The 11,597-nt window shown below is 41.7% G+C and overlaps 1 protein-coding gene across 1 annotated transcript; it reads left to right on the top strand.

The window, feature by feature from the left end:
* Positions 1–5,779: 5,779 nt before the first annotated feature.
* LOC129821197 (ADP-ribosylation factor-like protein 4C) lies at positions 5,780–7,814 on the top strand. Its single transcript, XM_055878570.1, has one exon. The coding sequence runs from the start codon at positions 6,452–6,454 to the stop codon at positions 7,028–7,030; it is 579 nt and encodes a 192-aa protein (XP_055734545.1). The 5' UTR covers positions 5,780–6,451; the 3' UTR covers positions 7,031–7,814.
* The last annotated feature ends 3,783 nt before the right edge of the window (positions 7,815–11,597 follow it).

The raw sequence follows: 11,597 nt of genomic DNA, 5'->3' as shown, positions 1-11,597 counted from the left end.
TACGTTTTACTCCATACATTTCCCTGACACCCAAAAGCACTCGTTACATTTGAATGCTTCGCAGGACAGAAAAATGGTCAAATTCACATACTTTTCAAGAGTCCATCCTGGTCATCCCTACTGCCTCTGATCTGGCTGACTCACTAAACACACATGCTTCATTTGTAAAGGATGTCTGAGTGTTGGAGGTTGCCCCTTGATATCCGTAAATAAAATTGAAAAAATGGAGCAGTCTGGTTCTCTAATTTGAAATTATTTATTATTTTACTTTTACTTTTGATAGTTAAGTATATTTGAGCAATTAGGCCTACATTTACTTCCAATACTTAAGAATATATAACCAAATACTTTTTTACTTTTACTCAAGTAGTGTTTTACTGTATGACTTTCAATTTTACGTGAGTCATTTTCTATTAAGGTATCTTTACTTTTCCTCGTGACAATTAGGTAGTTTTTCCAGCACTGGCTATTGGTTTGTACCATGGCACACCGTTCAATGTGACCTAGTTCCATTCATTTAATTCATGAATGTTTAATATCTTGTCTTTGCATCACAACGATACCATGTTTAGACATGATGAGCTGCAACATAGCATGAAATTTGCACAAGTCAATGTAGTAACTGGAGTGTAGACTAAAACGATTTAACCACACCTTGTGCTGTCCTCTAAAGACTTGGGCTGACCGAAACTAACAAAAAAACAGGTCCAAGCACAGTCCAAATATTTGGGGTAAGGCTCACTCCCACACAAAGAAAAACCTTAACTAAATGCTTGGTGAAATGAATAAATCACGTAAGAAAATGCTAGTTTTTATTACTCTCATTGGAAATTGTAGGATTTACTCCAAAAGCACTCAATAATTGCAGGTTCTTGAAATGAAACTTTAATGAATCTTTAAGAGGTCTTATCAAAAGCAGGAGGAGCGGAGGTAACTAAAAGGAGATGGATTATTACTGACAGCACATCTGCTGGGTCTCCTCTAAGACTCCAGGTTGAAAAAAAAACTCTTCCTCCCACACCTGGGAGTATGTGTGTGTGCGCTCGTTGGTACGTCCGTGCGTGCGTGTGTGCGAGAGAGAGGGTGGTGCAATGTTTCTGCAGTGACTGGCACACCGAGGAATAGTGATTAACAGTCGTACCTGTGGGGAGTGTGAGTGTTAGCATGAGGGTGTGTTTTTGCTGCTTTGACTGATGTTACATGGCACGGTGGTTGACTTAGGAGTGTGTATGCATGCGTGTGTGTTCTGCTGTAGCTGTGAAAATACAGATGGTATTAAACCATCCATATATTTCAGTTGTGAACTAGACCCGACCCTAACATCTGATCCTGGCTATTGTAAATTGTGTGAGAAGATAGCGAGAATTTGATGCAGGGGTTTTGTGTCAGAGTCTGCCATCTAGTGGACAAATATTCAAATGTATTTGGGGTTCTGTTCTTTGAGCATTAAAGTTTCAGTGAAGTGATGAAGTGCTAAAACATTACTGCCTTCATAAATGTATGAAGTTATTACCACCCAACCTAATGTCACATTGCTGATCTCCACCATAAACCTGAAGCATAATGTACTAAAACCCTTACAATTTCACCCTGATAAGGCAGTGATAATGAGTTGTGAACTAAAACATCTTCAGTCCTTCACAAAAGCCTTTAAATCTTGAAATGTAGAGAAAAAACATTCCAATATACTCCCACGATAATGAGCCATCTTCTAGGTAACCTGTTCCTCCCCGTGCCTCTCAGTGGGGGATTGTGTGTCCATTAGCAGGCTTGAAGCATCATGCCAGGCGTGCAGGCTGGAGCTTAGACAACCATTCCATTTGGCAGGGTCAGCAGAGGGGAGGCCCAGAGAGATGAGATATTAACCAGTGCCCATTACCACAGTGAGAGTAGAGGCTGCATAGGTTGAGGGAGACTAGGGCTGTCCGATTTCGTTATTACGAGCTCCTCGTGACTTCAGGAGGAGAGGAATGTGTGTGTGTGTGGGAGGGGGATGAAGAGAAGAAAGTGTTTGTGTGTGTGTGCGTGTATGTGTGTGTGTTTGTTTAGAAGTCCTCACAAGCATAGTAAAACAAGGAAAATTCGGACAAGTGTGGACATTTTGCCGGTCCCCACGAGGAAGAATACTATTTTAGGCTTAGGGGTTAGGTTCAGGGTTATAGTTAGGGTTAAAATTAAGGTTAGGGTTAGGGGTTAGAATTAGGGTTAGGGAAAATATAATTGTGGATGGGAATCAATTATTTGGTTCCCACAAGGATAGCGGTACAAAACTGTGTGTGTGTGTGTGCGCACATGCACACATGTCTGCTGGGAGAAAGGGAAATGGAGGGAGAGGACTGAAGAGGGAAAACAGAGTGAGGCCCCCTCCCCTCCAGTCATCAATCAGAGTGAGCACTCCTCTGTTGCTACTTCATTAGATTATATAAAACAAGGCCTGTGGAGGACAGAGAAATTCTGATGAAATGATAAAGTGGTTAACGAGGATCGTTTTAACATTAATATAAATCTGGGTTCATAGCAACTCTGCTAATGGCAATTAACAATCACTTCCGTATTCCCATATGTTCACAATGAAATAAATCAAACATCAATTGCTGAAATTGAATATGAGTAGGCTATTTTATGTTTTTATTAGGGTCAAGTGGAGCATTAATTTGTATATGCCCTTTCATGCCTATGCCCTCTGCTAATTTTTTACATTTCAGACCCAACCAGGAACATATGGGATGGGGCAGCTATCAGATACAGTATGTTTTCTGGGGCTTTTTATGGTCAGAGTGAATGACGATACCAATGTTTTTCAAACTGTTTTTGACAGTTTCATGTATTCTAAGCCTATCAGTTCTAAATGTGAAAAATCGAATAAAAGTTTATTGGTCAAGTACACCAGTTATCAGATGTCATAGCATGTGCAGAGAAATGCTTATGTTACTAACTCCTAACAATGCAGTAAAATGTCAAACACGTACACAAATAATCAATTGAAAAACAGAAAGAGCACCAAGAAATCAAGAAATGTCGGAACAAATCCAATTAACAAGCCAAATAGCGCTGTAATAGCAATCCACATGCAATCAAAACACGTCTACACCGAATGAATTTACACAGGATATTCTAGGAATTATATGTACAGTAGTAGATATATTAGCGTGAGCTATGTCAAGAATCCTGTATATAAATAAATGTGCAGTGTGTATAAAGAGTGTAAGTAAAATGCACTGTACAGTAGTATAAACATTAGAATAAGCTATGTCGAGAATACAGTATACACAGCACATTCAGAAAGTATTCAGACCCCTTGACTTTTTCCACATTTTGTTACGTTACAGCCTAATTCTAAAATGTATTTTTGTTTAAATCCCCTCAGCAATCTACACACAATACAACCATAATGGCAAAGTGGAAAAAGTTTTTTTTAAATGTTTGCAAATTTCTAAAAAATAAAACCTAGAAAAATACCTTATTTACATAAGTATTCAGACCATTTGCTATGAGACTCGAAATTGAGCTCAGGTGCATCCTGTTTCCATTGATCATCCTTGAGATGTTTATACAACTTGATTGGAGTCCACCTGTGGTAAATTCAATTGATTGGACATGATTTGGAAAGGCACACACCTGTCTATATAAGGTCTCACAGTTGACAGAGCATGTCAGAGCAAAAACCAAGCCATGAGGTCAAAGGAATTGTCTGTAGAGCTCAGAGACAGGATTGTGTCGAGGCACAGATCTTGGGAATGGTACCAAAAAATGTCTGCAGCATTGAAGGTCCCCAAAAACACAGTGGCCTCCATCATTCTTAAATGAAAAAGTTTGGAATTACCAAGACTCCTGGATCTGGCCGCCAAACAAAACTTAGCAACCAGGGGACAAATGCCTTAGTCAGGGAGGTGACCAAGAACCCAATGGTCACTCTGACATGGCTCCAGAGTTCCTCTGTGGAGATGGGAGAATCTTCAATAAGGACAACCATCTCTGCAGTACTCCACCAATCAGGCCTTCATGGTAGAGTGGTCAGACAGAAGACTCTCCTCAGTAAAATGCACATGACAGCCTGCATGGAGTTTGCCAAAAGGCACATAAAGGACTCTCAGACCATGAGAAACAAGATTGTTAATATCCAAAACAAAATACTTTCAGACTTTTACTCAAGTAGTATTTTACTGGGGTACTTTCACTTTTACTTGAGTAACTTTGTATTAAGGTATCTATAATTTTACTCAAGTATGACAATTGGATACATTTTCCACCAGTGCCACACAGTCATGAGTGAACAGGGAGTACAGGAGGGGGCTGAGCACGCACACCTATATGGGGCCCTGTGTTGAGGATCAGCGTGGCAGAGGTGTTGCTCCCTTTCTTCACCACTTGGGGTTGGCGTGTCAGGAAGTCCAGGACCCAGTTGCACAGGAAGGGGTTCAGACCCAGTATGTATTATGTACCCAAATGTATATGGGTGTGTAGGTGGGTTATTATTGTGTGGAATCAGGCCAAAAGCAGCTACCATATCCCTACTACACCTATATAGGACATCCTCTACCTCTACAACACAGCTTTCACACTTGCTTTTTCAACACTGTTCACAGTTCTAAATCACCGTCTGGATACCTGGATTTCTATGGTTTGAAATAGTAAACCCAGTCCCATAACACTCAATAATCTGTGTTTTTTTCAGGGGCCGAATTGAGAATGACAACCAATACCTAGAACAGCATGTTTGGAGTGTTGCTGAGGGGATGGATGCTTTTCACATGAGGTAGGTGCAGTCCTGCTAGTGCCCTGCTGTAATTTATGTCACCTCAAATTCCTGTATCATGGTTAGTAAACGAATGCTCTAGTAGCTTGGATTAGTAAACCAGGTTAAACCAACACAAAGGCAAATGCTTTACCCTTTCTGAACATAAACCTATTCTATCATATAGGTTAGGCTTATCACATGACTGGATTTGTTTATGAACCTATTTAAACATGACATGATAGAGGTGTCATTGAAATGTAGTCGCTCTGGATAAGAGCGTCTGCTAAATGACTTAAATGTAAATGTAAATGTCCCCAGTCCCCACAAAATAGCATGCGCTTGCGTTAGACAACAAGCGCTCATGCGCTTAAGCGGCAAGGCATGCTTCTATTTATTTACGGTCTGTTGTTTCTGGGCTTCGACAGAAGGTGGCGTCGTCCTCCGTGTATTGACTTCTTTCAAAAAACCTCTTTAACCTTATGAAAATGTTGCATTATAATCTCAGAAGGGAATTCTGAAATTGTTAAGCCTATACAAATGCTCTCTACTGAATATAGGCCAGTTATAGTAAATCGTTTAATTGTACATGTATTTAGGATATTAGGCATATTACTAGAACCAGTTCAATTGTTTTTACGTTATAATAATGTTATGCACATAAAGTGACACCGAAATAGTCATTGGTAGCCAATACCTACAATAAGGTGCTCATTCTCAATATTAAAACACCTACTTATGTATTAACTAATAGCATTCTAATTGATCAATAGCTTGCACAGCTGCATAGGCGTATGCTTTAATCCACAGGCCTATTGGTGAATCGAATCAAATTAGAAATACGCAAAGGGGTAGGCTATTTATTACGCATATACATTTCGTTCTATATGGATTTCGATATGCATGTCGATAAGCACGACCATAGCAACGTACATGTTGCCATAGCAACGTGCATGTGGCCACAATAATAAAAAGAAATGTGCACTTTGTTTGGCATGGCACGAATGGGTGGAGCGTATGTTATGGTAGGCAGGCTACTGCGCTGTTTTGCTTTCTGCTCCCTCGTTAGTGTGTATGCTGCGGCCGCAGTGGTAGTAGTCCGACCGCATGTGCCGTCACGTAGCCTACCATAGAGCTCATCACATCAACCCAAATTCATAGCTGCAATAATTGTCCTTTTGTTTATGGACGCAGTGTAGCCATTTCTCGCGATAATTTGGACTCATTCCCGAATCGCAGGTGAATTTTTTTTCTTCTTCATTCCCGGAACGGAGGGTCGTTTTTTGGACAGCCAACGTGCCTATAGAGGAGACGTGGGGACGGGAGACAAGTGCGCCGTGCTCACGGCGAAAACAGTAGAGAGAGACAGCAAGCAGTGTGTTTGTTGTAACCCACCAGGATCGTCCTTTAGCTGTGTGGGGAGTTCGACAGTTGCAAAATGAAATGAATCTTAACTGGAGTGTGGAGAAGAATTCTAATGAACCACGCGCTGCGTCCTACAGAGGAGGACACTGTTCCCCAATGCTTCTGAGGGGGAAACGAGGATGAACCATCCAAAGCGCACGTCGGGCCTGTAAACACATTGACTTTACGTTTGTTGATAGGCTATCATTGTTGTGGATTCGTCGACGAGCCCATTGAACATTGAAACGCTGTTTTAGGTCATCACATAGGTTCTGTAGAGAAGCTAGACGTTCCTTTCACCTGCTATTGAAAATGGGCAACAGTTTCTCCAACATATCTGCTTTCCAATCCCTTCACATTGTGATGCTGGGGTTGGATTCGGCTGGCAAAACGACTGTTCTTTATCGTCTGAAATTCAACGAATTCGTAAACACGGTGCCAACAATTGGATTCAACACTGAGAAAATCAAACTCAGTAATGGTACGGCAAAGGGGATCAGCTGTCACTTCTGGGACGTCGGAGGCCAGGAGAAGCTCCGACCCCTATGGAAATCCTACAGTCGGTGCACGGACGGCATCATCTATGTGGTGGACTCGGTAGACGTCGATCGGTTGGAGGAGGCTAAAACGGAACTGCATAAAGTTACCAAATTCGCGGAGAACCAGGGGACACCGCTGCTAGTGATAGCCAACAAGCAGGACCTGCCCAAATCTCTTCCAGTCGCGGACATTGAAAAACAGCTGTCTCTCCACGAGCTCACCCCATCCACCACATACCACGTCCAACCTTGCTGCGCCATAATTGGCGAGGGACTCCACGAGGGTATGGACAAATTATATGAGATGATAGTAAAGCGGAGAAAGTCTTTAAAGCAAAAGAAGAAACGATAACGACCGCCTATGGGTCGTAGCCTATGGATCATGCATTAACCTAAACCTACGCAACATTACTGTATCTAAATGCTGTTTGGGTATGCCAATGTTTCCCTAAAATGACATTTACTTTGCGGTGATTGTTGTATTTGTTTTCATTGGGTTGTAAAAGTTGCTGACGCTGTGAATCCTATAGCTGAATGATGCTTTTGCACGCAAGAGGGTGATCCTATTGGTGCAAGATATTTACTAAGGTTAACCTAAACAAACTTGATATTACTTTTATCATAGGAACAAAAGCATTGATAAATGAATGCGGGCTGGCCCGTCATTTGCTGCTTTACCATGGACTATAAATCTGTAGCTCAACATGTTATTTTGAAGAAGCATCCCATACAGTATAGACCTATACTGGTATGGACTATGGACATTCTGACGGAATGCTTCTTTGGACAGCAAGTTTTACTTTGCACGTTAAGTGGATGTGGGTCACAATGAAATGGACCCTGTTCATTCAGAGAGAAGAAAAAAACTGAAACCAAGATATCTGTATTATGAAAGTCACACCTCAGTCCCTGTATGGGTTTATTAATGCAGAAGTTAACAAGGCTTTGGAGCGTTGAAGTTTACTATGCTGGTGGACTGAGGATAACATTGTCTGCAACGTGGTCCACTACTTTGCACTTTTAATTTCCTAACAAAATAATAGAGTACTACACTGTATAGCAAAAAACGGGCTGTGTATGTACCAAAAAGCCAAAATGGAATTATTTTTTGAATAATAAAATATATACAAAATGCATTGTGACTGATTACTTTTATTTCCATGATGTGATATAGGAATGTCAATGTAATCTAACGTAAGAGGATCATGTCAACAGCTGGCCAAGATGACGGTGGTCAACAGGAGATGTATTTGAAACCTGGTGAACTATTGACCTGAACACATGGACTGGTTTGTCTCTACATCTCCCCTGAGAGACCCTCACATTTCAAAGGTGTGTATCAGGGAGGGAAGAGGAAGGCAGGAGGGTTGGTCACAGTCTATCAATGAACTAATGGGAATCTATTCAATGTTGTCACTTGATCTCCCAAAATGTCTCTATTTAACACATGCTCATACCCATCGTGGTTTGTGAGTTGGTGTTAGAATGTAGAGGTTTTGGATAGGCCTACCCGTTGGTGTTGGATGAGTCTCAACATTCTTTTGTATTCACAGTCCAACATCAAGCAAAGTAAGGGTTCATGTGTGTGTCATTTTTAGAGCTGCAATGCGTTGTCATATGTATTCGTGCACAGACCTTGTTAGGAGAGGTCATTCAATTCCCTGTTGGGTAGCAGTAACTATCTTTGTGTGTACCAGAGTTTTGAAACGTGAGTTTCCTAGCATGCTGTATCACTCTCACTCACTCAATCACTCTCAGCTATGGCACGCACATACGCACACAGCAGTCTTTCTCCATATTTGGCACTCATACGCGTGCATGTGCTCTCTCTCAAACACATGCACGCACACACACACACACACACACACACCTCCTCATCCCCTCTCCCTGTTAGTGTAACGGATGTGAAATGGCTAGCTAGTTAGCGGGTACGCGCTAATAGCATTTCAATCGGTTACGTCACTTGCTCTGAGACCTGAAGTAGGGTTTCCCCTTGCTCTGCAAGAGCCACGGCTTTTGTGGAGCGATAGGTAACGATGCTTCAAGGGTGACTGTTGTTGATGTGTGCAGAAGGTCCCTGGTTCGCGCCCGGGACGAGGAGACGTACTAAAGTTATACTGTTACATTGATGCTGTTGACCCGGGTCACTGGTTGCTGCGGAAAAGGAGGAGGTTGAAAGGGGGGTGAGTGTAACGGATGTGAAATGGCTAGCTAGTTAGCGGGTACGCGCTACTAGCATTTCAATCAGTTACGTCACTTGCTCTGAAACCTACAAGTAATGTTGCCCCTTGCTCTGCAAGGGCCGCGGCCTTTGTGGTGCGATGAGTAACAATGCTTCGTGGGCGACCGTTGTTGATGTGTGCAGATGGTCCCTGGTTCGCGCCCGTGTCGGGGCGAGGGAACGGTCTAAAGTTAAACTGTTACATTGATGCTGTTGACCCGGACCACTGGTTGCTGCGGAAAAGGAGGAGGTTGAAAGGGGGGTGAGTGTAACGGATGTGAAATGGCTAGCTAGTTAGCGGGTACGCGCTAGTAGCGTTTCAATCAGTTACGTCACTTGCTCTGAAACCTAGAAATAGTGGTTGCTGCGGAAAAGCAATGTAACAGTATAACTTCAAACCGTCCCCTCGCCCCAACACTACTTGTAGGTTTCAGAGCAAGTGACGTAACTGATTGAAACGCTAGTAGCGCGTACCCGCTAACTAGCTAGCCATTTCACATCCGTTACATTAGTGATTAGGATATCCATTGGAGTGTGAAAGAAGAAAAGAGATTCTTTGGGACGGGTTTTGACTAGATGTGATACAGCTATAGTCAAATTTGACATTTTGTTGTAGGCTAGGAGAACTTACACAACAGCGTTGGATAATTAACATAGCAGGTTAGGATAATTAGGTTAAGAATAGGAAAAGGGTTAGATAAAATAGATAAAATGCAAAAACGTTTGACGTTAATTGGACAAAAGCTGTATCCTTTCTAGCCATGACCCTAGGTAGGTGAACATTCCCTCTGAGTCAGAAAGGTAACAGTACCTGTACTTTGTGTGTGTGACCCAGCCAGCCATACCCTGGTAGTGTATTTGCTCTATAGGTCAGGTCACAGGAGTGGATGGTTACCTGATATTGGCAAAACAGTTTGATCAGTCAGTCTGTGTGTTACTATGTTCCTACAATACAATCATTATTGCCATGTATGTATGTATGTATGTATGTATGTATGTATGTATGTATGTATGTATGTATGTATGTATGTATGTATGTATGTATGTATTGACCATGGCACTGCCATATTCTGACCATTAACACTATGAAAATAGTTTTCTTAGTCATGACTCATGGGGATGGGGATAGTAACCAGCGGTTCTAACTACAGTATATTCCCTCACTCAAAGGCCGTGTGGTGTTTTTCCATAAGTTGACCCGACTTACGTGAAGTACAGAGGGAGAGAGTGTGTGCATGTCCTTTTGATGTTATTTAGTCTTCACTGTAGATACAGCACATGTTTGCCTGTTGGGTAAACGGGCTCTGACAGATGACTCAATAGTAACTGGTGTATTCCCAGAAAGAGAGAGACCACACTGAGCAAAGGAAGCCATTGTGAAAGCACAGCTAGAGGTGGTTTTCTTAGGACATCCAAGTTCTATGGTAACAACAGCAATGGGCAAACCCTCAGTGGTTTTAGAGACCTGGCCATTATGTTAACTCTTTGGTTTGGTTGTAACTTCATAACAAAAAATAGTTTTGTAACTATTGTTCACTATTAAAAATACACATTTTATTATCAATTTCCTCATTCAAATCCTAGTCTAAATGTGTGGCCTTTGAGTGTTTACCGGAGTTTGATCATCATAAATGGATTGTATATGCAAAGGTTATTTGTCAGGTGATAGATTTTACACTCAGTTGAACAGATGTGAGTGCTAATGATAGGGAAGGTCAGAGGTGACAAGAGCGAACCCAATACCCATTTGTCTCCTCACACTTAATGCCTGCTAATGAACTACTGCTGTTTCCTTCTGTTTTATGTTGTCTCTCACTTTTCTGTCAATTAATGAAAAACAATGAGAGTCAACGACATTCTTTTGCCAAAACATACCAAGAATATGCAAATGTTAATAAAAGGAAATTAGCTGGTATCATATCTCCAGCCATCTGCAATTCAGAAAGAGGACCTGCTGTACATTTGAGCCTAGACAACAATGTGACCTCCAAAAGTGCTTGTTTTGTCCCTTCTTTAAGCTAGTTTCTGTTGATAAGGACGTAGTTAAACTGTTAGAAAGACTTTTCACGGGTCAAGAGAGACAATGGCAAGGCAGTAGTGTACAGTTACTCCACCCCACCAGTATAGCAGATGGTTCCCTATTTCACAGGGCCTGCTCTCCAACTGGGCGCTAATTAAGAGCTAAATGTATCAGTTTGTTATTATTTGCTTAGCTTGAGTCTTCTTTGCTCTAATAATTATTCTCCATTCATTTGACACAGAAGGAGAGAGAAAAAAATCTGTGAAATCCACATTACCATTTTGGGAGGCACAGTTGTGTCAATAGCTCGCTGTTGCCGGGGAGACGGTTACCAAAATACCTACGGTAACAACAAACATCTATTAATAAAGGGATTATTATTTAAGGAACTGTGTATAATTGTTGAGGAGTGTGAGGGGCTCACCTCAGCCTCTTGTCTGATACTGGAGAAGAGGGTTAGAGGTGGATGGTGGCCCCTGGCCTAAACTTGATGGAAATTCAATTTGAATGGTAATCCATTTTAAAAGTTACTCTTCAATTAGACAAGGAAAGATGGTAATGCTGAGGTAGTGGGGGAAGAGGGATATGTCAGTACAACAACACCGTATGCTGCAATCGAAAGACAATGTTTCACAACCCACTCTACTGTGACGATGATCATGAACGTTTCGCAATTTC

The sequence above is a fragment of the Salvelinus fontinalis genome, chromosome 23 (assembly GCF_029448725.1).
Source record: "Salvelinus fontinalis isolate EN_2023a chromosome 23, ASM2944872v1, whole genome shotgun sequence".
In the NCBI taxonomy this organism is placed as follows: domain Eukaryota; kingdom Metazoa; phylum Chordata; class Actinopteri; order Salmoniformes; family Salmonidae; genus Salvelinus; species Salvelinus fontinalis.
The sequence above is the reverse complement of the archived record's forward strand: the minus strand, read 5'-3'. Positions and strand labels throughout refer to the sequence as shown.